Raw genomic sequence first — 26914 nt, 5'->3', positions numbered from 1 at the left:
AATATGGGCTGTACGAATAAAATATGATTTAATGTGCCTGAATATGGTGCGCTTAAAAAAAAAATTCAGGTTATGGAGACTTTAATCTTGATTTACAGAATTTAGGTTGCCTAATCACTAAAGGTTAAGGGAGACACTGTAAAGTACATAAAAACATATTTTTGGCAATTCTGTGCTGCTGTGTCCTATTGCTTTTATTTTTCAGGAGACATCTATACCATAAGCTGATATTGTTTGGTCATGTCAGCTGAGCCACTTCGTCAGGTTTCAATCTCTATGAGCCATCCCCCTTACCAATTATCATGTCCTCAAAAGCTCCACTGCAAAAATCTACTCACCGACCATTCCCACAGCATGTCAAACCAGAAATGTCACCTTCATATAGTAACAGGTACGGAACGTTCACACGCTGCATGCTGAACGCTTTAAGCACCGTGCAACTTTCTGTAGAACATGTTTTAAAAAAGGCCTTATACAGAACATGGTGTTGTTCTCAATTTTTTCATGTTTCAAAAGAATCTGTATGATTTCTTTGAGATTAACATACACATTTACACATGCTATTTTCTAAAACGTACACATTCAAAGCCAAGTATACAGCATCATTGATGGCGTACATTTCACTCTCATCAGGAAGGTGCGTTAGTAGAGACAAATGAACTTTGTTCAGCTTCAGCGGTGAAGTTTAGCTCTTGTTAATGTCTTCACTGTTTGAAACAGGGTGCCAAAATGATTTTATTTTTTAATTGTTCATGCTGCAATTAAATCACCTGTAATTACTCGTTAGCAGCAGGTCAAACGCTAGATTTAAAGGGCCACACAGATGTTTTTATGTACATGTTTCAGCCTATTAACTACAAATCATGTCTTTATTTCCAAAGTATAAGCTTTTAATGGAATTTGCACCTAAATGTATATTTCATATTTGAAATTTTGTAAATATAAGTGCTTGAAACTCGCAGTATTCTCAATAATCATTGGCTTTGTCTTCTTTCTGACAGTTACAGGTATACAATCTTTGTTGGTGCATTCAGGTATGTGTGGGAAATGTCAACAGCTGAAAAGCAACCGTTTGAATGCAAAATAATCCTCATTGTACAGTTTATATAATCCTCTGATCCTATTCACAACTCCCACGTCTGCTTTGTGCCAACCCTTTTTCTGCCCATAGTAACTGACAACAGTAATATGAAGGCCATCACTTTTCAAGGCTGTCCTGTACTAGTATAAACTGAACTTATACTTTGGAACACAGTTCAGCATTCGTAGTTTTTAGGCAAAAAAAACAAACAAACATACAAAATCAACTGGATAAGCAGGCATAGAAGGACATTGACCTTTACACCCTGCAACACAGAAGGAGGTGTAAGGTGCAGACTCTAAACTACCTCACAAGAATGGAAGTTTACTTTTTAACAGGCATCAACAGAATCACTTATTCTTCCTCTGTTCCCTTTACCGGACCAGCCAGATAAGTCAGGACAGCCAATCAGCAGACATACGGTCCTGCCTGGGGTCACCATCTTGTTAAGACACGATGAATAAAAAAATGGATAGAGGGTGGAAGAGTCACAGTGTATCCAATGCACCAAGAGGCAAAACAAATCAGTCAGGTTTCATGTTTGAGGTTCAGGGGGAAAATGGGAGTAGGCCTCTATGACTGGACAGCCCTCTCCCAGTCCCCCGCCTCAGTCCTGTGGTAGAGCTGCGGCTGACCACCAGGAAACAGGCTATCGGAGTCGGGGTGCTCTAAAAGGAACTGGATGGTGGACTTCATGTGCTGGACAAAGTGCGGCGGTTCGGCCATCGGAGAAGTGGACAGGTACTGGACAGGAGAGAGAAACACCAGAGTCATACACTGTTTTACGCCTAGAGTTCATTTTGGAAAGTGTTTGTGTAGGAACAGATCCCCTGAAGATAGGCTCTGGAAAAGGATTTTAAAAAAAATTAAAAAGGTGCAAACACCGTATGAGGCTAATTACTTCCTTATATCTTTACCTTTAAAATTGTGTCATCATTTTGTGACAACCAGAAGGCAATATCCAGATTTGAAGACCACTCGCAGGGGCCGATTTTTACAAGTCCCCGACTTGAGTCATATACCTCAGCCATCTGCAGGGAAAAGAAGCTTTTATTTATCATCTTTGAATTGACTTTGTGTTTTATATATTTGACCCCAAATATTTAAACAACTGCTCAGTTAACACTTTGTTATTTTAAGAGAATCTATATGGTCTCTGAAACAATTATTAAACAATCAGTTAATCCATAAAAATTACAGGGCTTCAGATTTAGTAATTTATGAATCTTTTAAGTAATTTATCAACAATGAAATAAAACAATATATTCATACAGCTTCTCTGATGTGAGAATTTACAGATTTTCTTTGTTTTATAAGTTTGTAATTTACATGGTTTTATACTCATTGTTAAGCAAACACATTATTTGCTGACTTTTCTTTGGGCTCTGGGAAATTTCCATTTCCTTCTGCCATGTAATAGACTGATTGATTATTCAATTAAGTGGAAAATATTTATATTAACTAATTCATAATGATAAAAATAATTAGCTACAGCCTAAATTCAAATAATGTTTTTTGTCTCACACAAGGGGAATTTGTTTACCTAGAGATGTCCATATTATTCATAGAAATTGAAATTGTGTATGACCTGTCCTCCAGTGAAGGTCCGTGCTGACCGCAGCTCCTCTGCAGGTCCTTTATGAGTGAATGATGAAGGGAAAAGATCCCCTGTTTTAACATTTACACCTATGAAGAAACAGACACAATGTATTGGAGGTCATGTGCCATTAAAGCATTGCAGGCCTCTTGTTCTTTTCATCACTTACCTATTCCATACACCATCGGTCTATGAGTCCCATCAACAACAACATCGTTCATTTCTACAACAACAGAGAACAGAAGGGCTCACTGGATGAATTGCAAGGATATTTCTGAATGATAAATGATTATCTATATGACAAAAGTATCAATGTTACCTGTGATGCAACATGTTTCCAGATGAATATCCTCTTTCTGTTTATGAAACGCTGCTGTAAAGTGGAAAAGAGCTGTTTAAGTTTTGCAAGGTTCAAATGCTGCCACCATATTTTTTACAAAGAGACATGAGATATCTTTAAAGGACTATATACCCAGTATGTTAAGGCTGAGTTTATGGGATGTCTTTGACTCATCGTTGAATCCCCCAACAAGGTGGAGCTCAAGTCTATAAAATGGAAAGCAAAGGAGAGAAGAAAGAAATGTTAAAACATTTGAATGGATGCTCAAACTGAGTGATATACACTGTTACCACATGTGTCTGTGGGTTTCATACCTGCCCTCCTTACTGACTTTACTCAGCGACGTGACAGACTTCACAAGGTGTGGGATTTCAGACCAAGTGCTGGAACCATCACAGTGAGCGAGGCAGACAGCTCCACTTCCTGAGAAATAATAACATTCAAGTTATTTTAGTTATTAAAATGGCATAGACCTGCAGAATAGTGCACACAGAATAAATCTAACTAAAGCAACGTTACCAGTGTGTCGCAGAACAACCAAATGGCAGGTGGTGGCATCATCAGATCCAAGGACCGAAACACAATCTGTTAAAAACAGGAGAAAGAAGCATGTGTTGTAATCAGGATGCAGATCAGTGAACCTGAAGAACACTTTGGGAGTCAGACATGAAACAAACAGTCTAACTTGTCCAACCAGGGCTCCTTATTAACAAGAGCTAATCTTGTGGCTAAACTTAATGAATTAAAGACAACTGAGGTGTCATGACTCTGTCTCTTCCATGAGGGATTGTGGAATACCAATGCAAGTGACTGAGGCCTTTTCTCATAAAGTTTTCCATTGCAACTAGTTCAAATCAGGTGCCTGGTAACATATTCTGTTTGATTTGTCTCTGAAAAGGACTCATACGATTCAAATTCAAACTCAGGTGAGCTGCGGGGTTGATATGTGGATGATCTGCTCACATCATGTAGCCGTACTCACCGTCTGCTGGGGTCGTTGCAGCAAACTCTCGTTGTTGGACATACAGGAGGCACTTTGGGTCGACATCAACAAGCGGCCTCGAGCGAAATGTTCTTGCACTATCCTGTGGATTGAGAATTAAAAGTTAGGTTTAGCAGTGGTCATTGTGGATTTGACACCAGTGGCACTAATCCATTGTAAATCACAATTGTAAACAGTGGTGCTACTTCATAGATATGAACACAGACTGCAAAACTTTGTGGTCTGTCTGGTTGGTTATTATTCGAGTACACCATTGAGTTTAGTAGCTGTCTCACTGGATGTCTTTATATAACAATAATAAAGGGTCATCCTGTATGTCAATGGCATTTTACCACATTTATGATCATAACATAAACAAACATTTCACATTCCAGTGATTTTAGATTTGCTGCTATTTACACTACTTCAGTTTTATCTGTTCTTATCACATGCCACCGCCCAATCCGGTTCATTGTTGTGAAGCCCGTTTTCTAAGTAATCGTCAGTGACTCACTGAGCTAAACGTAGCCACACTTTCAGGAAACAAACCTGTAAATGAGGATATTTGTCGAACAGTTCCGCTGTGGCGTTTAAGCGGTCTAACCCTCTTTTCTGAATTAACAAAGGCATTTCCTAAAACTAGGTCCTCCGTGAAAATCCGCAGGTCAAGACAACATGTTAGAGCGGAAACTTCCTCTTCCAGACATTAAAAACATCTCGTATTAATCACGCTCCACAGGGACGACCGACGACTTGAACTTCCTGGTCATTTCTTCTTCTTCTACGGTCTCCCCGGAAGAGAGGCTCGGTGACACACACTACTACTACTGCCGCCAACTGTTACAAAGCGCGAGTAGCTCCGCCTATCACATTCACCATTTGCACTAAGCGGACTGTTTTTGCGTAGCGTCGCTGTCACTGACGGGAGGCTACGTAGAACTACTAGCTGGAGTTACGTCGCTAAAGAGGGCAGGGGAGACAGGAGCGCGGCGGCCCGTGACGCATCTAGCATTTGTTTACTGAAGTCCTTTTAAGCGGAATAATCGTCCACTAAACGTTTATTTATGATCATAGGAATCCTCGGGTGTTTTTACAGGTATCTGTTCTCTTTATTTTGCACTTAAATACAGAACTTAACGTTAAAAAAAGTCGGCGTGAAAAGTGAGCGAACGTGTCCAACCCAGCGGAGAGGATTCCAGCAACATGAGAGGAGGCTCGTCTTATGGAGACAGGGGCAGAGACCGCGGGCGAGACAGGTAACTCCGCACTTTATTCATGGAAGCAACACGGTTATTTACCAGCGAGGCTGTGTTGCATCATGTCTGGACAGCGCAGGGAGTGTGTGAGCGGAGGACATGTTTACTAACTCGTGTTTCCTATCAGGGGAGCAGAGCGAGCACAGACCTTGTTGTTTACTTCCACTGTAAACACTGTAAACACTTTTAAAAACCACAGAACCTTTTTTTTAAACAATCTTTTCGTCCTACTATTGATCCTAATTTGGCCCCAGGGTAAATGTCATGTTGTTAAGAAAGTCTCAATTTGGCCTGATGGTGGCGCTGTAGGTGAGGTCACTGGGTTTCTTCCACACTAAATTGAATCTCTGATGTTATATTTGCAGTGGCTACGGAAAATATCCCCATCATTTCTCTTTTTGCACTCTTTACTGCATTGTAGATTTGAATTGAAATTGATGATGCAATATTGCGTATAAATCGTATTACTTAATAACCCATGAAGACAAAGGCAAATTTGTAAAGAAATTCAAGACCAAAATATCTTATTTAACAACATATTCAGATCCTTTGCTACAGCCCTGCAGATTGTGTATTCTTTTCATTTAACTATGGCTGTTATACTTGTTTGGTGTTGTCCATCTCTGGGCCAAGGCATAAGTCTGAGCAAGGCTATAAAGAACTTCTAAATCTGTGAGTGTTCCCAGGATCCCAGTTGCTTTGATCACTGCAAAAATCGAAGAGGTTTGGAACCACCAGGGGTCCTCCAAGACCAGACAAGAAGGGTCATGGTCAGGGAAGCAAAAAACAAGCCAAAACTCACTTGAACAAACGGAAGCCACTCGCCAGACGTAGTACTTAATGCTGTTATATCCCTTTAACTGAGAAACCTGAAGATGGTGAATTACATACACTTTCCTTTCAAGTCCAGACAGAGTTTCAGTGAGAAAATCTGACTAAGTCCAGGGGTGCAAAGCATGTAGAGACTGGAAGCTGCAACTGCAAACAAAAGATTTATTTGATATTTGACTTGACAATTTTTTTTCTTATGATAAATAAACAAGACTGCAACATGTTTTTGCTTGAGTTAAAATTCTAAACACATAAAACACAATAAAATACAAAAACACAAGAGTTGTGAACACTTTTTGAAGTATTCACACCTAAGTTCATAATGAAAATCATCACAAACTAATACATTTTTTGCGACGTTCAAGCTTCTTTACATAAATCTACTTATAGATTGAAAATATGAGAAAAATAATAATCTTAAATAAATACAGATTATTTAGGCTGTGTAAATTGTGCTTATGGTAATTTTCATTTGTAGACTGGTAGAGATCTCTTATAAATCACAGCCATAAAGTTCTTATGAGCCCCTATGAATTGAGAGAACAGTTATGAGCCGTCAAGTCTGTAAGTGCAGAGACTTCTGGGCATTTCGATTCAGCCGTAACCATGTTGGTCAGACAAACCCAAAAGACAGATAGACATGATCAGCACACAATTGCTTTGGTAAAGGCTAGTGCTGCAGTGGTGACACTGATTCTCTGGTGGTCTTAATGTCTTGATCAACATTATTCAGGCCACGGTTTGGGGCCACGGGTGGTCGAGGTGGACCCCCACCCATGAAGTTTGGGAATCCAGGAGAGCGTCTCCGCAAGAAGAAGTGGAACATGGACGAGCTGCCAAAATTTGAGAAGAATTTCTATACTGAACACCCTGAGATCCAACACATTAGTCAGGTAAATTCTATATCTAATATCACAAGATATCCTGAAAAATATTAGTATTAACAAAGTCTACATATATGTTTTTCCCCCTTTTGGTTTCATATCCAGTATGAAATGGAAGAGTATCGCAGGAAGAAGGAGATCACCATCAGAGGCACTGGCTGTCCAAAAGCTGTCACCGCTTTCCACCAGGCGCAGTTTCCTCGTTAGTAAACTGTACATTACACTTAAAAAAATGTCTGCAGAAATAATTACTGGGAAAAATAAGTATATGCAGTACTCTTTGGCATCTAGGATCTTCAAAATGTCTGTTTTGTTTTCAAGCCACTTACATAATGATATTAAACAAAACAAGACTAATTAAATGAAAAGAAATGTTGCAATGTAAGTACAATGTGTTTTACGAGAACTAGTGGTATGTGTATCATGCTGCTGATGTAATGGCTAACAGTAAGGCTGTGTGACTGTGTCGTTGGTTGACTTCCTGTTTCTTCTGGTAGAGTATGTGATGGATGTGCTGATGCAGCAGAACTTTACGGAGCCCACAGCGATCCAGTCTCAGGGCTTCCCTTTGGCCCTGAGCGGCCGGGACATGGTGGGAATCGCTCAGACTGGCTCTGGAAAGACACTGGCTGTAAGGACACCTGGCGATCGTAATACTGCATGATGATGGCAACTGTTTTGGATACATTTATATATATCTTTAAACAGCACATTTTACAAGATTAGAGTGGAAGCCAAGAACAAATCTATAGCAGGAACAGCAGTGCAATTGCAGTGACAGATTTAAGATTATATCATTTAGAATACTGCCTTTTTTAGGTGAATGAATTGGTTTGTCTTTCCCACTGTCTAACTAATTTGGTTTATGTCGTCTCGCTCCCTTCAGTATCTCCTCCCTGCTATTGTGCACATCAACCATCAGGCCTATCTGGAGAGGGGAGATGGACCGATTGTAAGTGTTAAGAAAACATGTCTTATGTAAATCAATGAGCATTCACACAGTCTGTAAACTCTCCCTCCTCCTCCCCTCAGTGTCTGGTGCTGGCCCCGACCAGAGAGCTGGCTCAGCAGGTCCAGCAGGTTGCATTCGACTATGGCAAGACCTCTCGCATCAAAACCACCTGTGTCTATGGCGGAGCACCCAAAGGACCACAGATAAGAGACCTCGAGAGGGGTGGGTATTATTATAAAAGTTCACATTCTATGGATTATTCAAAAATCCTGTTCAATATACTTGTCCCCTCTAAGTGCTGAGTGGAGAATGATAAAATGCTGTGATTGTATGGAAGGCCCAGTAAATGGCCTCCCAGCTGAATGTTGTGCACTTGACCAATTGGTCCGCGTCTTTATTCTCTCACCTCAGAATGATAGTATAAAGAAAGTCATTGGCAATTAAGAGCCCTGCTGATTAGAATGTATTTCTACAAAAAATACATTTTTTTCATAACTTGAAAACAAATACCATGTATTTAGAGTTCATGGAGAAATAAAAAATCACAACTTGAAAGCCTCTAGTCCTAACTTGACCAGGGGTGCACTTCATCCTCTTGTGGTTGAAATAAGTATTGCAAAAGCAAACACAGTTTTCATAGTCTTTTTTTGACAGGTGTTGAGATCTGCATCGCCACACCTGGCCGTCTCATTGACTTCCTGGAGGGGGGGAAGACTAACCTGCGTCGCTGCACCTACCTCGTGCTGGATGAGGCGGACCGCATGTTGGACATGGGCTTTGAGCCACAAATTCGCAAGATAGTTGATCAAATCAGGGTGAGGAGAACGGCTTACTTACCTTGTCTACTGAATTCAAAATTACCATCTTGATCATAGCAATCACCTGGATACTTTCCCTGTTTCTGTCCTTCAGCCCGACAGACAGACGCTGATGTGGAGTGCGACATGGCCGAAGGACGTTCGGCAGCTTGCTGAGGACTTCCTGAGGGACTCTGTGCAGATTAATGTTGGCGCTCTGGAACTCAGCGCCAACCACAACATCCTGCAGATAGTTGATGTCTGCATGGAGACTGAAAAGGACCACAAGTAAGGATAACCCACAAATATCTGACCACCACTGTGTCATGATCCTCACTGGTGTAATGTTACAGAAGATGAGCTCATACTTTCAGTTGTGTAGATGTGCTGTAAGTGCCTCTGTGTGTTTACAGACTTTTTCAGCTCATGGAGGAAATTATGGCTGAAAAGGAAAACAAAACCATCATCTTTGTGGAGACCAAGAAGCGCTGTGATGATCTCACCAGGAGAATGAGGCGGGACGGGTGAGGAATTACTGAGAACAACATGACAGCAGTTTGAGGAGGATTCAGTAGAAACTGATGGACAGAAGGTATTTAGAGTGTTCACCTATATTATGATTTTGTTGTTCTAGATGGCCAGCTATGTGTATTCATGGAGACAAGAGCCAGCCAGAAAGAGATTGGGTTCTCACAGGTAAGAACACATCAAATGTAAATGTGACCTCTGCCCTTCACTTGTTTGTGGATCAGTTTCTTGTATAATTTTGATGTTCATCTGTCTGGAGGAGTAAAATCACTTTGTTTATCAAACCAAGACAACTTTATTTAGAGAGAAGTCATTTCATTACAAAGAAATTCAATTGGATTTACATAAAAAACATCCTGTATATGCAGCACAGTGGCATAGCAATACAAATAATAACAAAGCAGCATATATACAGTATAGGAACATACCCATAATACAATTACACACACACACTGCCATTGCCCCACATCTTGCAACAAACACACAAACATTGGTTTTTGGGGTTTTGACTTTGGCTTTAAATGATCAGACAGTATTTATAGCTTGTAAGTCGTCAGGTTAAGAATTCAAGAGGTGCAGGTCCTCAGTTACTAAAGGCACTTAGGAGCCACTGTCTTAAGACCTGAGAGGTCTGGTGGGAGAATGATAACAATGTCCATCTTGCTCTTCAGTTTAGTCTTTTTTGCTAATATTCAAATCATTATTTTGTTTAATTCCACAGAATTTCGTAGTGGAAAAGCTCCCATACTGATCGCTACTGATGTTGCCTCTCGTGGTCTGGGTACGTCTCTTCTCTCATACATTGTAAAGCTGCATAATCCCACATGATACTCCTCTCTCTTCGTTTTTTAGTTTTTAATGAATAATAATGTATTGCACATAATAGAATAACACAAGTTCACATACAGCTGTACTTCTGTTTCGCTGATTTATTTTTGGTAGAGGGTTAGTATATTAGCAAATAATATAGCTGTTGTAACAGCCATTGACAGCAGCCTATTATTGCTCCATTTGCAAAGATCAGAACAACATTAAAACTGGCAACTAGTTTGAATGTTGTTTCTGATCTGTTAAACCATGGAAGATGATTGAAAAACAAGCCATTGATATACATGTTTACCACAATATTAAAACATATTTAAATGTTGCAGCTGATTAGTGTATAGAGATGCAAATACAATTGAAGCACAAATTTAAAAAACACATGTATTTCTTGTGGAATTTTCTTCGCTGGTTACTTTCAGGTGATGAAGCTGATGAAGGACATCGCACTCTGAACTTTCCAAAGTTTACAGGGGATAAAATATTTAGTAATTATGTTGATCAAATGTGAGAAAATACACAGAAAGCACAATCAGTTTGAATTTCGTGATGCACATTACGTGGAAGGATTCCCCTCTTTATTATAACTTGACAGTTTGATGGACTGTGACCTCCAGTGTGGGGGCTGCAGACCCTCTGGTCCACTTGGTTTATAGTCTGTTTCTTGTTACTGCAGTTAAAAAGCTTCCTCCACCCGGGGCTCTTTGGCACGCTGCCTGAAAGGAGGGGTGTGTGGGGCGGACGCTCCTGCACATCTTTTCTCATGTCTCCTTTAATGGTCTCAGTATTAACCGATGATGTTGCTGTTTCTTCACACATAGATTTTAGAGTTGCTCCAGTGATATTATTATGCCTAAGGATAGATTGTGTCATGTTTTGTAGACGCATATGTGCAGGACAGCAACAGAGGCCTCAGGAAGGCTACTGTGGCTAGTCTGACATGTCAGCTGTTGGCAGGATAAATGTGAGAAGGGGGGATAACTGAATTGTCTTTGACATGTCAAAATTCCCATGACCGTATCCTTGTTCTTTTTCCCCTCTTCTCCTCTCAGGGTTGGCAGCACACGGCAGCTGTAACAGTCTATGCTGTTGTCACTGCCCCCCTCAATCACGCTAAACTAGAAGCTCGGCTAGTTTCAGAGGGGTTTAAGCCCCTCTAAGATCTAACTACGATCGCCCCTATCCCGTATTTGTAAATCCAACGAGCCTTCCTTGGGAGCAGCCTAAGGTGCCTGTATGTCTGCCCATCGGTCCGTCCCACAAAGGCAGACAGACAGGGGAGAGAGAGAGAGTTAGACGGGCTCGTCTGGATCCAGTCCTGGCCAGGGTTTGAGGAGGGTCCTGCAATGCGGCGAGAGAGCAACAGAACCAGCCCTGTGTGTTTGAGTGGGTATGTGTGAGTGAGTGAGAGAGTGTGTGTGTGTGTGTGTGTGTGTCATGGGGTTAAATGGTTCTGCTCCCGTCTGACGTTGCTGGCGTTCGTAGAAGGTGAGGGATGAGTCCTCTCCCTCCCCCTCAGCGCCTCCCTGTGAACCAGGACTGAGCAGGGGGGATTGACTACCTTTGTAAAAACAACATAAAGGGGGTAAGTACCTCACCACCCCTTTCCCTTAACTCCTCCATGAGCTCACTATACATCCCATCGTGTTATAATTAAGTAAAAGTTCTCAGTGGGACATGGTCGATGAAGCAGCTTCACTCCGTCATGATGGGAGGGGACAAGGGAGACGTTTTGATCAGCAGTGCTGTCAGAGCCCCACATCTTCTGTAATGAGAAACAGACTGTCTTCACACACCTTGACCAGTTATCATGTTGGTGTGGAGATTATTAAGCCTTAACATGGTTTTCTTTATGCTTCAATATCATGCTCACGATATAAGTCAGTTATGAAGTTGAAGTAGTATGTTAATGAAATAAAACCTGGGATTTTTGCAGGTAAGTAACTTTATTTGTTAAGATTTTTGACTTCTAACCCAAAATATTTAAACAATCTTTTATTTTTAGTAAATAATTGAAATAATGAATTGTAATTTGTTTAAATAAAACCCATCAGATCTTGGATTTGAATCATGATCGAGTCTTTCTCCAGAATATGAGATTAGCATCGTTTTCCTTTCCGCCTTTGCTGTAAAATACAATTTTCTATCCCAAAGACGTGGAAGACATCAAGTTCGTCATCAACTACGATTACCCAAACTCCTCTGAGGATTACGTCCACCGCATCGGACGTACAGCCCGCAGTACCAACAAGGGCACTGCCTACACCTTCTTCACCCCGGGGAACCTGCGGCAGGCCCGAGACCTTGTGCGGGTGTTGGCGGAGGCCCGACAGGCCATCAACCCAAAACTGCTTCAATTTGTGGAATCAGGCCGTGGTGGAGGTGGAGGCGGTAAGAACAACCGTCACAGATTGTTTTGAAATCGAGATATATAATGGTTAATCATCCTATAGAATTGACTTGATAAGGATAAGCATAGTTATCTACAGGTTAAAAGTGCATTTATTGTGTCTGACAGGTGGCAGAATGCGTTACCGCGGCGGCAACTCCAGCAACCCCAACCTAATGTTCCACGACGAGTGTGAGCGCCGCATGCGTCCGGGTGGAGGCGGCGGCGGCAGCAGCAGCAAAGATGGACGCAGCGGTTTCAGTCGTGACAACCGCAACAGCCGTGATGGAGACCACTCCAATTCCTCCTCCTCTTCCTCCTTCAGGGACAGAGGTGATCGCAGGAACAGCTTCAACTCGGGGTCAGAGCAGTACCAGAGTTACAGCGGCAGCAGTGGCTACAACTCCCGTCCCAACACCCAATCAGCAGGCAGTGGAAGTCAGGATCAGTCAGGTCAGCCGCAAGGTCAGTTTGGCCAGCCTCCCCCTCCTCCTGTGCCAACAGGGGGGCCACTGCCCCTCATGGCGCAGCAGTTTGCTCTGCAACAGCCCCCGCTATTGGGCTTCATGGGGCAGCCGCCGTACCCTTTTGCCTCTCCGCCTCCTCCTCCAGGCCCTCAACCGCCCAGGAAGTAGAATCATGAAAGGAGGAAGCAGTGAGGTCATTTGTGCTTCTTGGTGTGCTCACAGTGTAACTTTGTTTTTACTCTCCAACTCTTGGTAACTCCAAGAGAGCGAGGGATTTGACAAAGGCTTATACTGACGCAAGGGCTGATATTTTCTATGTTTTGTACTTTTTAATAAACCCAACATGTGGAATTTATATTTTCCTGTTGGACCTTTTTTCCCTTTAATATTCATTTTCAGTTTGATTGTCACTGTTCCAAGTCTGATTCACGGAGGAACAACTTTACTGTCTCTGTAATTTCAGCATTTTGTCATCGTTCGCTAGTCACAGCTGTGCCTTTCATTGGCTGCGGAGGAATTTGGTTGCAATAACAACAAGCATGTACAAGCCTCAGTGAACATGTGTTTGAGTGCTGGTCTATTGGTCAAATCATTTCTAATAGATCATGTCACATTCCAGTCATGTTCTTCATGTTCTGTTGGAGCAAGACTCGGGTTTTGTCTGGCGACATACTTTCATTTTTACATTACTTTTCTGGTTTGTTTGAAGTGTCCAAGTGTCCAAATGGGTGAATCTTCTGCAGTAGTTTTGATACAATGCAATTCACGTCTCTCTTGATTTAGATTTAAATGCATACATTTACTGTTTCCTGTCCTGCAGCAAGTCAGAATAAACAAATGTACCCTTTACTCATATATCATTTTATTCAGGAAATCAGCTGATGCAGAATTATTGTTGCTTTTTTTTTGCTTGTCTCCTCTTTCATTCATTGTGCACTTTTTACTGTTTTCATAATAAACAAATTAATGAATCCAAGTTAAAGATCAAATTATTTGTACATCAGGTGAAGTACAAACGGCTTTATTTGCCATAAACACACATTTATCAGTATGTACATGTGTCGCTTTTATTGGTAAATATACATAATGGCATGAAGCTTATATTTACAATAGGAGCTCAGCTGGAAAAGAACCTGGCGGGAGTCTTGCCACTTACTCTTCAAGCTGCTGCCACTGAGTTCAGCGTCTTTTTGGGGTCTGAAAAATCCAGTTTGGAGGTTTTTTTTGTAAATTGTTAATCATGTTTTTCTGGTGAGTCCCAGTCAGTGGCAGACCTGGGGTTTCTCTGAATCAGGGGCCATTAAGGGGCCACAATTTACACAGGGGGGGCAATTCTATCTCTGGTCCTAGTTAATACAGGAGCTCCAGTCTGATCAATATATTAAGGCATTGCATGCACCATGCTAGGCCATGTGTAAGGCCAGGTTTAACAGGGTTGTTGAAAGATGACAATCTGCCTCTTTAAATGAACCTTATTGAAAACTAAAGCCAAACATGAAGTTTAATGGCTTCAACTGATGTGATGGCATTTGGCTCAGGGGCAGTTAATGCATCAGTTAGTCTTGTATTTAGATCCAGTTCACGCTCTTAAAGAAAACCTTTTAGACAAGAAGCAAGAGTCCCAGTCTCTGTGGACATCGTACAGACTGGACCAGTTTAAACATCATTAAAACCACTCAAGTCTACTTCAGTTAGAAGAGAATGATATTTAAGGAGATGAAGAAGTGAAGCCTGTAATTAACTTCTTATTGCGACGACAAAAAGGAAAATCTGAACTGGATTGTGTAAACCTGCCACGTCTGTAGCAGCCTCCTTAGTGCATAGTTCAAATTATACTGGGAGCATAAACGCTCATTACTTACAATCTGATCGAACCATGAAGAAGAGATCGTCACTGAGGCTGCTCTTCTCCTCATTATTGCTTGTTATTGATAAATTAACAGTGAAAATGTGTCTGTAAACAAATCAAGTGGCTGATTTATAGTGTTACAACACTATAAGTATGAGTAATGGCACTGCACTGTGTGATCTGCAATATGAACTTTAACGGTTTCAAGTATTAATGTTACATTGATATCACAGCAGATAATTCTTGTATGGATCCCTTTGGAAGTGGCTCCCCTGGTCGAGGGTTAAGGACACAGGGTTGTTTCGCTGTGTACAGATTGTTGAACCCTATGAGGCAAATTGTGATATCAAAAGCTGAAGCCATACTTCACATGTTTAAGATTGAATGTGTATTTCAGAATCTCAGGTGGAACCATTCTGCCTCCAATCTTTTTATAGTTTCTTCTTTATGATCTAAGAAGTGATCATAGAGCCGTGCTCTGGTCAACTCAGTGACCATGAATGCTCAGATGATCCTGTAACATCGTTTGATGCATTGTGTGTTTGTCAAGAGTCTTTTTCTGATGAGGACATGAACACATGAAAACAGAAACGAAGATCCAACCTGTCATTTGTTTACATATATGTACAGAGTAAATAAAAAAAAAATTAAAAAAATCAAACGGTTCCATCTCAGGCACATGTGGTAGAATCAAACTGGATGTCACATGACGTCAGCTCAGGACTTCCCATGTCCCTCTTTGGGTCAATCAACAGTAGAGAGGCAGCAAATGAAAAAAAAGAAATAAACAAGATCCTGCTAAATGGAATGATTTCATGTGCAAAATTTAAACTAAACAAAACAAGTGCATGTTGAGGACGAGGAAGTGAATCTCCAAATCAAGCTCCTGAGTTAAACAGCGTCCCAATCTACTGATCACAAAGAAAAGTGCAGAAATAAAAAGGTACATTTTTAAAGGGGCAGAGATTCTGTGCCCTTCCTTCATGGGCCTTTTACACAGAAAACAATCTGACGCATCACAGCAGGAGAAGCTCGGGTAGAAATCATATATGAAAAACGTCTGAATTCCATTTAGCTGCTTCAGTTTTTTTCCTGGTGTTGTGCATGTGCATGCCGACTCTCTGCACCACTGTCACTGCTTACTGGGACATGGAGACATGGTAAAAAGACAGCCACAGCTAAGATACACAACCCAGTCGTAACACTTTTCTAATAAATGACAGTGCATTAAAACCAAGACAACACTTAAAAAACGACGTGCCAATTCATTAGCTGTGCTCCATTTGGTTCTCCTGGTCCTTCTACAGTTATTACAGCATTTCAGATGAATTTCTCAAACTCTGAACTGTCTCCATTGAAACCGAAGTAAAACAGCTATAATGATTCGAAATGTGAGAGTTAGTAATTATTAACCCTGCCCTCTGGTTGGTTGGTTTGGGTGTTAGCAAGATTACGCAAAAACTACTCAACAGATTTCTACGAAACTTGGAGGGGAGATGGGACATAAAAAGAGAATAATTAATAGATTTTGATGACAGAAATCAGGCACGTTTAGGGGAGCAAGGTGTTCGATCTAGTGAATTTAAATGTAGTTTTATAAAAGGGATTTTTTCAACCTTGGCTGAGGTATGAACTCTAATGAGTGTCTTTCCAGCATCCATATGTAGTTCTCACTGCTCATCAATTTAGAAAAGAGATTCTAATAAGGTGAGCATAATACTATTTTCTGTTTCATCCACTGTTGCACCTCTTATTGAAAACACTGAAGTTGTGCTGAAACTAAAAGAACATTAATCATTCTTAAATTGAAATAATTTCAGTTCTGATCAGGTACCATCAGGTGACTATTACCATATCTAGGCTATAATGTATTGGTGGGGGGGGTCTTTTTGAAAATCACTTTCAGCAGTTTGAGAGTTTGGCTGTGAAACAGTATTGATGGATGTAAAACAAACAATGACTGAACACTCAAAACAAACACTGGACACACAGGTGGTGACAATACTCGGAAATATGTAACATGTTGAAGCCCAAGTTAGGTTTGCATCACACACCTGCTTCAGATTGAGTGTCTGCTTGTGTAGAAAAAACAAAGAATAATCTTAATTGTCAGACTCCAGCTGTTGCATGTAATTCACATGACATGGGACTTGCAGTTTGTGAATCAGACAGATGCACACATTCAGGTTTTTTTTGTTTGTTTTTTAAAGGCTCCACATCTGCATTGAGTCAATGTTTCTGACGGTTTGCTGTATTTATCATATATCTCTGCTCTGATTGATAGAAGAAGAGAAAGTGGCAACGAAACACAGGAGCATGAAGATGATGGAGTAAAGGACAGGAAGGCTGTGAAGGAAGGCACAAGGTAGAAGCGGGTTCCCACAACTGGTCTCTTCTCAGTTTGTCTTACTGAGCGTTTGAGACCACGTGGCCTCTGCCAGTGATGAGGGACAACTTCATCCTAAATCTAAAGGAAGCAGCAGGTCACATGACAGGAGGGTGCTCTCTCTCTCGCTCTCTCTCTCGCTCTCTCTCTCGCTCGCTCTCTCTCTCTCTCTCACACTAAAGGTTCCCCCAGGTGTTCGGAGGGGGAAACTGGTCCACATCACCAGATTCGTCGTGAGATTTGTCCCCCAGGTTGAACGTCAGCTTGAACCGCAAACGTACTTTTTCCTGAAACAGAAACAAAATGTCAGATGTTTCGCTACCAGCTATGATGTCGCAAATCAAACTCCTCTAGAATGTACAAATCATAGAAGTGTAAACAAAGAGCTATGTTTACGCTGTGTGTTTATCACAGAAAAGCATTCTGTATCATTATGGTTTAACAAACGTGCAAACATTCCTTTCACATGAAAAGTAAATTGTTTTAGATTGTTTGGATCCATATTTGCTCAAAAGACTGAAACTGACATACATAAAATGCTGTTATTAAATGGTATTAAAATGGTGTTATGTGAGGAAGAGGAGTACCTTGTGTGGGTTGGCCAGCAGCAGGATCTGTGTGATGGCAGCTGGAGGCAGGATGGGGTTGAAGGCTGGGAGCTCAGTACTAGAGGGAGGCTGCAGCTTCACCTTCATCACCTAGGCAACATAGGCACACACACACACACACACACACACACACACACACACACACACACAAATAAACTTTAGAAGCTTCAAATCAATATTTTAAAGCAACGTTTTAACAAACAAGATAAAAACAACCAAAAAAAAGTGAAAAGTGTTGATTGTGGAGAACATACATAATATTTGATATTTTACAGAGTTTTGAGGTTACAGTGTGAACTCACTGATCCGATTATAAGACACAGCGGGCAGGTGTTTCAGTAAAACGCTCCAACAAGCAGACACACACAGTGAACTAGTAGCTAAAGTTATGCTAAAGAGCCAAGAGACCAAAACAGAGCTGAAAAGGAGTGAATGTTCAAATAGTTGATCAAGTGAACAGAAACACAACTTTAAAAGGGAAGGTTCACCCAGAAATGAAAATTAGACTTGAAACAAGGTCATTTACACTGTGTTTTAAGCCTAAAGGTCCACCAGAAATGGCTAAGCTGGGGGACGTTAGCATTTCCGACAGTCCCTGAATGCACCTCGTCGGAAGACAACAGTGGACTTTTAGACTAAAAACACGATGTAAATGACCTCGTTTCGAGTCGAATATGAATGTCGGGGCTTGACGACACTTGGATGACACCACACAAGCAGTACACTGTTTACCCCTGAAACTCTTTAAGTGTTTTGTGGACTCAAACACTTCACCCATGCCTCCATCGGCATAGTGGGGATTGGTAATGAGTCAATTTTCATTTCTGGGTGAACTATCCCTTAAAATGAATGCTAGTTTTCTCTCTGAATCTGCTACATTTATAAATTTGGATCTGTCTGCTAAAAAGTTTGCCAAAGAAATTAAAAAATGTGTCTCAGCTGCACTCAAGTTAAACAGATAAACAATGGATCTCAATGGATCTGGTTTCCAGTTGACTGAATGTCAGGACTCTTACAAGACACAAATGCTTAGAGCTGTAGTTGGGACGCCTCAGGTACATGGTGGCATCTTTGACTACAGTGCGTGTCTGACCTCAGTGTGACGAGCAGACAGGAGGGACGTACCTTGGGCACAGCAGCCTGAAAGCGGATGTTGGTGACAAGACTGGGGGCCGAGGACAGCATGGAGATGATCACCACCAGCACGTCCGGCCGGGACGGAGGACAGTCACGAGCAAAGGTGAACAAAACCCGGAGACTGTGTTTATCGAATACGGTCACTGGCAACAGGCTGCCTGAAATATAGGTGCACACACAATGAGAAAAAACGCATGGAAATCCGATGTGGAGACATAAAGAGAAAACTGAATCTATGACCACAACCAGTGTCCCTGTTGGAACTGGTGTTATTGCTTGTGCTTACTTGGTTTGATTGACTCCAGAGGCACAGTAACGTCACTTAGAGAGATGCTGTCATAGAGGTCGCCAGCAGCCGATGAGCCTTTTTCAGCAGCTGTGAGACTGAGGTTAGAGAGGAGGAGAGCGTCGGGCTGCTCTGAATGGACGGACAGGCCGGACGTGGGCCCTGGAGCTGGAGCAGAGGAGGTGGTGTTTGCAGGAGGAGCAGGTCTAGAGCTGGCGGTGGACATGGTCTGGAGATCTCGTAAAGTGACTCTGGAGTGAGGTTGGACCTTATCCCTGTGTGTAACAGCAACATGATCAGGAGTGTAGAGGCACATGAAACATGTTTGTCCACTACAGTTACAAGTGCCACCCGTCCACATGTATGTTAACACTGTGAAACTCCACAAATATACATTATAAACCCCACATCTGTGTGTGTGTGTCTCTTACCATTTGACCTGCTGGCTCTCTGGAGGTAGGGACTGCTGCATTAATGTCTTCCCCAGCAGATCCAGCTCTTCCATGGCTTTAGGAGGAGCAGTGGAGCCCCCTGCTGGCGGAGCATGCTGTGCCTGGACCACAGCTGGTAGCAACACTGCAGTCGATGCCGATGGAGCAGAAGATTCTGTGCTATCAGAGGACTGAAGAGAAAAAAAAGTTAGAGTTTGCGTGTCAGGGCTGTAAGAGGCAGGAGATGATGTTACATGGTTTGAGAATCGTATCAATATCTGCTTTAAAGCCACTTTTTGTATAATATTATTTTATAAATGTAGATATGTCTTAATTTTAGCATATCTTATTGTTATATTGGTAGTTTGTAATACTTCCACTTGGTGGCACCAAAGTTACAATTTCAGCTTCTACAAAAATGCTGGCTTTAATGTGACCATATGTACAAAGTTAGCTTCAAACTTGCACCTGAAAAGAGTTCTGGGAGTCGTAGTTTTCCGTTACATTCAATCCTAAGGAGACAAGAACAACAAAAAAGGTTAATTACATTTGATCCCACCTTTTGAGGTGGTTTACACAAACTTTGTTTCTGCTGACAAATGATTTACAACACAATAAAAAACATCAGTGCTTATGTCAGAATTTGTGAAAGGTTAATTATAAAGAGGCTGGAAATGTGTCGAGCTTTGTTGTGGTCTGGCCAGGTGTGGTCTGCCTCTGAGGATGCTGGGTATTAGCCAGCTCGCCAACAAGCAGCCTTCACCCCGGCCAGTGGAAATAAGGAAATAGTGCTGACTTTCTCTTTCAAGCTTGTTAAAAGTGTTCAGTGAGCCAGATGAGGGTTTTTTTCCTAAGCAACGAGCTGGAACTTACCCAGAGACATGAGTTCATCATCCAAGAGGCTGATGCCCACGTTCTGATTAAGGGTCTGTAGGTTGGAGGGCTCTGGGTTGGCTGATGCATTCAGTCCCATCAGGTCTAAGAGTGCTGAGCTACTGTTGCCTGATGATTTGGACAGAAAATATTCATCAGTGATCTTATAGTCTACAGAAATATGGTACATATCTATAAATGCTGATGGATGTCAAATCCCATTGACCTTAAAAACACATACCTGGTTGTGAGGGCATTGATGTGCCATCTTTTGTTATCTCCTCCCCCTTTACCAGCTGTCTGTACAGATTGATGACCTGTGTCAAGCTGTCATTGGCCTGTAATATATCCGCTGTAAGCAGAAATGAATTAACAACATCAGATGGTTTATCTAGTCATGCTCTGGATGAATCAGAATGGAAAAAAAACTTCAGAAAAGTCTTGAGCTTCCTCATATGATTCCAGAAACTACCCACGAACCCAAGGCTTCGTCGTTATCCTCCGTGTCGCTGGCCAATCGGAAAAGTGTGGGCCTCATCTTTTCACAGCGCTGGTACAGATCCTGAAATTAGAACCACGTGAAAACCCTAAAATCTCCCATCTACTGAACAGTCCCAGGACAATCATGAGGCGGTAGCTGAAGCATGTTTTAATGTGCTGAGCTGTGCTCACCTTAATGAGTTCCTGGTTGCTCTGGGAGCAGCTCTCCTTACTGTAGCCCTCCAGCAGCTGGCTCAGCAGGCTGACGCTCTCCTTCACCTCCTGGATGGCGTTCACTCGCTTTGATACCTTTTCCACTCGCTTTTGATCCTGCGGAAAAGAGAGCGATAAACTCTCACAGACCTTTAGACTCAATTTGTTCCGTGATGTAAAAACAGGGAGAATTAAGGCTATATTACAGTTTTTGATTATCACAGCAAACACACATAGTATATGAGTGTTATTAACTTCACAAATGTTTTATAGAATATACAAGCTGATGTTTGATTAAGGAGATCGAGTACGCAACTTAAATCACAGTATAAATCAATATGGTAAGAAGAAATTTCAATACTGAAAGTGCCTTGAGATTAAGAGTTATTATTATTATAATGAAGTGTGTATTTTAAACAATACACATGCACATCTGGTTAACAAAGCGGGTGACTCACTTCCTGAACCATTTCCTTAATGAGCTTGTTTGCTGCTCTTAGATCTTCTGGGTGAGTGCTGTTCAATAAGCGAGACAGCGTCTACAAAAACAGGATAGGACACAGGAGGTAGAGGAAAGAGTGGAGGATGTGAATAAGTAAACTGTTGGTGCTTTAACAATTTTAGCACAAGCTTCATTTCAAAAGGATGTGATGGGTAAAGATCTTTATGGATCAAGACATGAGGATGATACAATTTAGTCCTTCCCTTTGTCAACCACATATTTCATCATCACTCAGACTTCATACCTTGGATTTCTCTTCATCCTCAAAAACTGCACTTTTAGCTCTAGGTGGAGGGGGTGGGAGGGGCTTGTCATCAGGAAGCACAGGATCCTGTTTGACAATACCTGGAAGAGAACGAGGACAGCTACTAACCTTAATACTTCAACAGCCTATTTACTCACATTGTGTATAAATATCTCTGCCAGAGAATCTACATCACTCTGAGCGCTGTCAGAGACACGTGTGATGCTGGACAACTGCAACGTGGTTCGAGAATCTATTTTTAAGATCACACTACATTCACCTCATGTCTGTGGCTCATCGGCATAAAAAGCAGAACTGACAGCACTTAGTACAAAACACTGTTTGTTGAAACAAGGACAATATCAGACACCAACTTAAAAAGGGGCATCAATAAACCACTGTGTGGAGAGCATATGGAATAACACACCACACATATTGGCCGTTCTCAGACATGAACTCTGGAAAATGACCGCAGACTTCATACAACTTCATTTCACATATGATCAACTCAGCAGGAGATTCTCCAGTCAGACGCGTTGCCAACAACACAGAAATCTCCAGAGAGTTCAGATGAGGGGTGGTGGCAGGTTAGAGCATGCAGGAGGCAGAAGGTTAATTACTAATTCCACTGTGAAGATCATGAGTTTTTGTTTACTGCACATCAACAACGGTGTCGACCCGAATCACCTAAAGCTCCCGAATCTGTCCAAGTTGACATCTTTGTTTTCTACGTGTGTACCACCTGTATTCTGAGATGTGTATTTTTTTTTTGGTTGCAGTTTTGCATCTGTCGAGGTTAAGACACATCATCAACACACCCACTCGCTTGTGGTGAATCCTCCAGAGGGCTTCCTGCTGTGTTCTCACACAGTTCTGGTGTTTTTACTCAACGAACTCAACTGGCGTTTGCGGTCTCACATACAGCCCCTCCAGATAATATCAGGAGATTATCCAGAGTTCAGTCTATGTATGAAGCAGGTTTTGTGTCACAATAAAGCAAACGAGAAACGTCCTTTAGCTTGATGATTTGTCATGTTCTCAAACATCAGGAGCACTCACCCTGCTTTTTCAGCATCTGATACGCGTCTGCTATCTTGGTCTCCTCTGGCAGCCTCACCGTCCAGCTGTACACCATCTCTAACACCTTCTTCTTCACTGGATCGGGAGCCCGCGCACCTAAATACTACAGGGAGAGGAGGTGGGAGGGATTTTAAAAATCTATATGGACAAATTTTGAATTGTTTTCTTTTATTCTTTGACAGTTTTCATGAATAAAAAAAGATGAGATACAGCCATTAAACTGAAACACATTTTTGACACTAGTGTGTGGTGATTTACTCTCTGCTTACCTGGGTTTTAGACTAGCTGAGCTATCTCATGGTCACAGCTTCATATTCAAACACAACAAATGTGAGTTTTCTATTCTGAATTCTGCTATCAAACCTCTTCTTGGAGCTATTCTGTATTAAACAGCAAATAAACCCCAACAATAATAATTGTCATGGCTTAACAGATGAGATAGAACTTAGAACTATGATTACCTTGGGTGAAACCACCTTGATGAGCTCATTGAGAAAACGAAACTTCCCCACTTCAATGTGAAATCGCTTCCCACAGCTCTTCATGCACGTTTCAAGAACCTGGAGGTGGTTAAAGTTAAAGGTTGCTGGTTTTACATGTCAGACAAGCATAGTCATGACATTTGACATGTGTTGTGCCTTTTGCAGGCCTTTGCACGCATTAGCCACAAAACACACATTACACAAGTGAAGACTTAGACTTAAGTAATTTCCTCTCTCACCATAAGCGCTTGCATAGCCTCCCACTCCTGAGGAGACTGGATTTTGTGGGCCAGAAGTCTGGTTGCAAGCTGAGGACTGGTGGATAAAACAGATATTTAACTCTACTCACAGATAAAAAGATGTTAAGTATAAATATACACAAAAAACATTTGAGGCAAAACACCGTTGATGTAAAAAAATAAATTAAAAAATCTTTAAATCAGCAGTGAGACATGCTTAAAGTTGTGATTAACTTTTACATTACTTATAGGATTAATGTTTTTTATTAAGCAAAAAAATATTTGTGAAACTGGATGAGAGCAGGTTGTTAAAATGTACAGTCCAGACCAGAAGTATTTGAACAGTTATACTGATTTTGATAAGTACCAAGTCTCAGATTTAACTTAAATATTGTAACATCAATACAAAAAGACCTGAGTGGGAGATGTAGCCCTTTTAACACACTGTGCAAACTGACCGGTGTTCTAAACTAATTCTACACTTGGCTACTAAATATTTCAATGTTCAATTTGTCATATCAATGTTAGTTCAGACACAAAACAGCTCACACGTGGGAATTAGTCGAGTCTTAATTTAGATAGAAGTGTAGTTGTCTTGTCAACATGTGGAGGAAAGAAGCAATGACAATAACAGTGAGGTGTCACAAAAACACAAATAGATACAAACACATGGTTTGCAACTAGAACTGCACTCAGTAGAGCACATACCACCACAACAGTCCCCTCAAATTCAATCAAGCTGCACCAAATTTCACACGCTCATAGTTTCCATCAAGATCCATGAATAATTCACTGGGAAATGTAATTTTTTTTGAAAAAAAGCCCTATCTTGCGATGTTAAAAAAAGTGAAAAACCATAACCTTTCATCAAGTTTCATGGAAATCCGTACTGTGGTTTTGTGTAATCTTGCTTACAAACAAACCAGCCAACAAATAAACAGACAGGAGTGAAAACATTGTCTTGGTGGAGACAATTAAAACATGAAAATTGGAACAGCTCACGATCGGCAACCAACCTCCTCTGTCAAACAGTCGGTGGTTCCTTTATGACTTGGGCCTATGTGGAAGTGGCAGGCTGGCATTTACTGATCACTTCACTGCTGACAGATGCACCAGAATGAACAAAGAGATATAGAGGAGCTGTGTGTGTGCTCAGATTCAGCCAAATGCAATGGATGACATTTCAGTAGGATAACGATCTTAAACATATATACATCTATCTATCTATCTATCTATCTATCTATATACACACATACACAGAGAAACACTGAGGGAGGCTGCAGTGAAGCTCTGTGAAAATTACCAGGAAAGATACAGAGATTCTGCTGATGAATATGGTTTAAAGACTTCAGGAAAAAGAGTTGCCGCAAAATATTAAATGTAAAGATTTTGTTTGACTTCGTGTGGATCTGTCAAATTATTTTTGAACACCCAGGCATTATTTGTTAAAGAGGCCATGTCTCCCTTGCAGTTCTTTCTGTGCTGTGTGGGAGGTGTCTGCCAAAATTCTTGTGGTCTGGGCTGTAGATCAACAGCAGGCATAGCAAGGATGTGTTTGTTCTACGATGAGAACTAGAGCAGTTATTCAGAAATGGTGTGATGATGATCGTCATCCTCATCTCACCCTTCTGGTTCATTGTTGAGCTGATCACAAAACCCCTTGATGTTGTCCCAGTCATTCTCCTTGTTCAGAGGGTTGGTGGCCTTGTCTGTATAGAAGAAAAAGGAAAAATTAGACTAAAATAAACATTTGATTTCTGACAATTGAGATAAAAATATTAAACTTGAGTCTCCGGACATGTTCTACTTCTGACATGGGTTGTGAGGGCCTGTCACACCTCACACACTGACACCACACACAGTGACAGGTCCTGCACAGATTTAACAGGCTCAGGTGTCACTAGCCCTCTGGTTGTTTGCAGACACCATCTCAGTGCTCTGCTGTGGAGCAGAGGAGGAGAGACTCTCCTGTGTGTAGAAGCACGTGTGTCTCTGGTGGAGGTGGAAGGTTCAGGTTCGGTTCATGTGTCAGACCAGCAGCTAACTGGCTAGCTGGTGCTGTTAGCTCACACGTTAGCTTCACTGGGGTGTGCACATGAACGTGTCATGTCAGTGAATCGGCGCCAACCTCACACTGACCACAGTGAACACAACGTCAGTCCAAATGAAGACAGGCTACAGACGAGGTGACGTATTATCCGAACCAGGCTGTTCCTCCACGTCAACAGCACTTTTTTCATTTGATGACATTCGCCCTCTCGACTCTGAGATAAATCCACAAACACAGCACTGCGACTACAGACTGAGGATGGATCCCCAGGTTCCTCAGCAGCGTCCCGTCCTCACGCTAGAAGTGAATCTGCTGTAGAAATGAATGGTGACTTACTGATTCGAGACTCCAGGCTAACCTCTTCTGGAGGCGCCGCCGCCATCTTTCGAGAATAAACAAGCAGCAAGTCTCGCGTGGTTTTGTAACATATCGCGCGGACGCATGACGTGCAGGTGGTATGGAAAGTCAACAGTGCCATATTTTCCTGCCTCTGTTTTCATTTGATTTACATTGAGACCTTGAACCACTACACACTCTCGTTACATTTCTTCTCCAACATTTCCCCCTTGGACTATGTATAAATATGGATGATGCTTCCACACTTCCTCCCACTGTCCAGAAATGAAGCCAAAGTGATCCACATCAAGGCTATAGATCATGTATTTCTGAGGCTATAGACCTTTTGGAATTAAAAGAGATAACAGAGATACACAGATAAAACAGTGGTAAGCGCTCTTCATTGATAGATAGATTCCAATGCTCTTTATCTAGCTATACAAAACACAAGGAGGATTTAAATCAATTTTATTCTCTGTGTCTATTTATGTTCTATATTGTTAGCAGGGATTAATAGTTTGAATAGCGATTCTGCCGTGCATACCCAGTAGTAGACCGAAAATAATTACGGAGGAATAAACACACAGTGGGGAATCATTTCTCCTCAAACTGAAACTCACTAGGAAGTGAAACTACTTTGCTGGCACATGCTCATTTCACATACACACACGTGTCATTGGCTGTCATCATTGTCTTACATGACCTGCCTTAACTCAAATTTGCCTGCGACAACACAAAAACAAAGACTCACTATTGAGAGCACATTTCATATATATATATATATATATATGT

At 41.5% G+C, this 26914-nt stretch overlaps 3 protein-coding genes across 4 annotated transcripts; 1 reads left to right on the top strand and 2 right to left on the bottom strand.

Moving 5' to 3' along the window:
• Positions 1-721: 721 nt before the first annotated feature.
• ntan1 (N-terminal asparagine amidase) lies at positions 722-4790 on the bottom strand. Its single transcript, XM_034596680.1, has 10 exons — positions 4550-4790; positions 4001-4103; positions 3538-3603; positions 3333-3441; positions 3151-3224; positions 2998-3051; positions 2848-2901; positions 2670-2767; positions 1999-2112; positions 722-1825 (listed from the first exon to the last, which is right to left on the bottom strand). The coding sequence occupies exons 1-10, from the start codon at positions 4628-4630 to the stop codon at positions 1655-1657; spliced, it is 924 nt and encodes a 307-aa protein (XP_034452571.1). The 5' UTR covers positions 4631-4790; the 3' UTR covers positions 722-1654.
• Positions 4791-4919: 129 nt separating this feature from the next.
• Positions 4920-13897, top strand: LOC117768367 (probable ATP-dependent RNA helicase DDX17). Its single transcript, XM_034596652.1, has 13 exons — positions 4920-5256; positions 6821-6980; positions 7077-7173; positions 7469-7602; positions 7858-7923; positions 8004-8145; positions 8578-8738; positions 8836-9008; positions 9134-9244; positions 9355-9416; positions 9970-10029; positions 12225-12461; positions 12589-13897. The coding sequence occupies exons 1-13, from the start codon at positions 5204-5206 to the stop codon at positions 13092-13094; spliced, it is 1962 nt and encodes a 653-aa protein (XP_034452543.1). The 5' UTR covers positions 4920-5203; the 3' UTR covers positions 13095-13897.
• A 2766-nt stretch (positions 13898-16663) lies between these two features.
• LOC117768356 (ADP-ribosylation factor-binding protein GGA1-like) lies at positions 16664-26181 on the bottom strand. 2 transcript variants are annotated; one of them, XM_034596641.1, is made up of 18 exons: positions 26123-26181; positions 25361-25445; positions 23737-23812; positions 23477-23575; positions 22995-23118; positions 21936-22036; positions 21648-21728; positions 21169-21306; positions 20977-21058; positions 20738-20848; positions 20497-20625; positions 20092-20135; positions 19624-19814; positions 19193-19467; positions 18895-19064; positions 17749-17859; positions 17321-17448; positions 16664-17288 (listed from the first exon to the last, which is right to left on the bottom strand). In XM_034596641.1, the coding sequence occupies exons 1-17, from the start codon at positions 26166-26168 to the stop codon at positions 17338-17340; spliced, it is 1974 nt and encodes a 657-aa protein (XP_034452532.1). In that variant the 5' UTR covers positions 26169-26181; the 3' UTR covers positions 16664-17288; positions 17321-17337. The 2 variants fall into 2 exon arrangements, with proteins under 2 accessions (XP_034452532.1, XP_034452525.1); XM_034596634.1 differs by having other exon boundaries at positions 17325-17448.
• Positions 26182-26914: the final 733 nt, after the last annotated feature.

Source organism: Hippoglossus hippoglossus, chromosome 1 (genome assembly GCF_009819705.1).
Source record: "Hippoglossus hippoglossus isolate fHipHip1 chromosome 1, fHipHip1.pri, whole genome shotgun sequence".
Lineage (NCBI taxonomy): Eukaryota > Metazoa > Chordata > Actinopteri > Pleuronectiformes > Pleuronectidae > Hippoglossus > Hippoglossus hippoglossus.
Note: the sequence above shows the minus strand (reverse complement) of the source record. Positions and strands in the feature narration are given on the sequence as shown.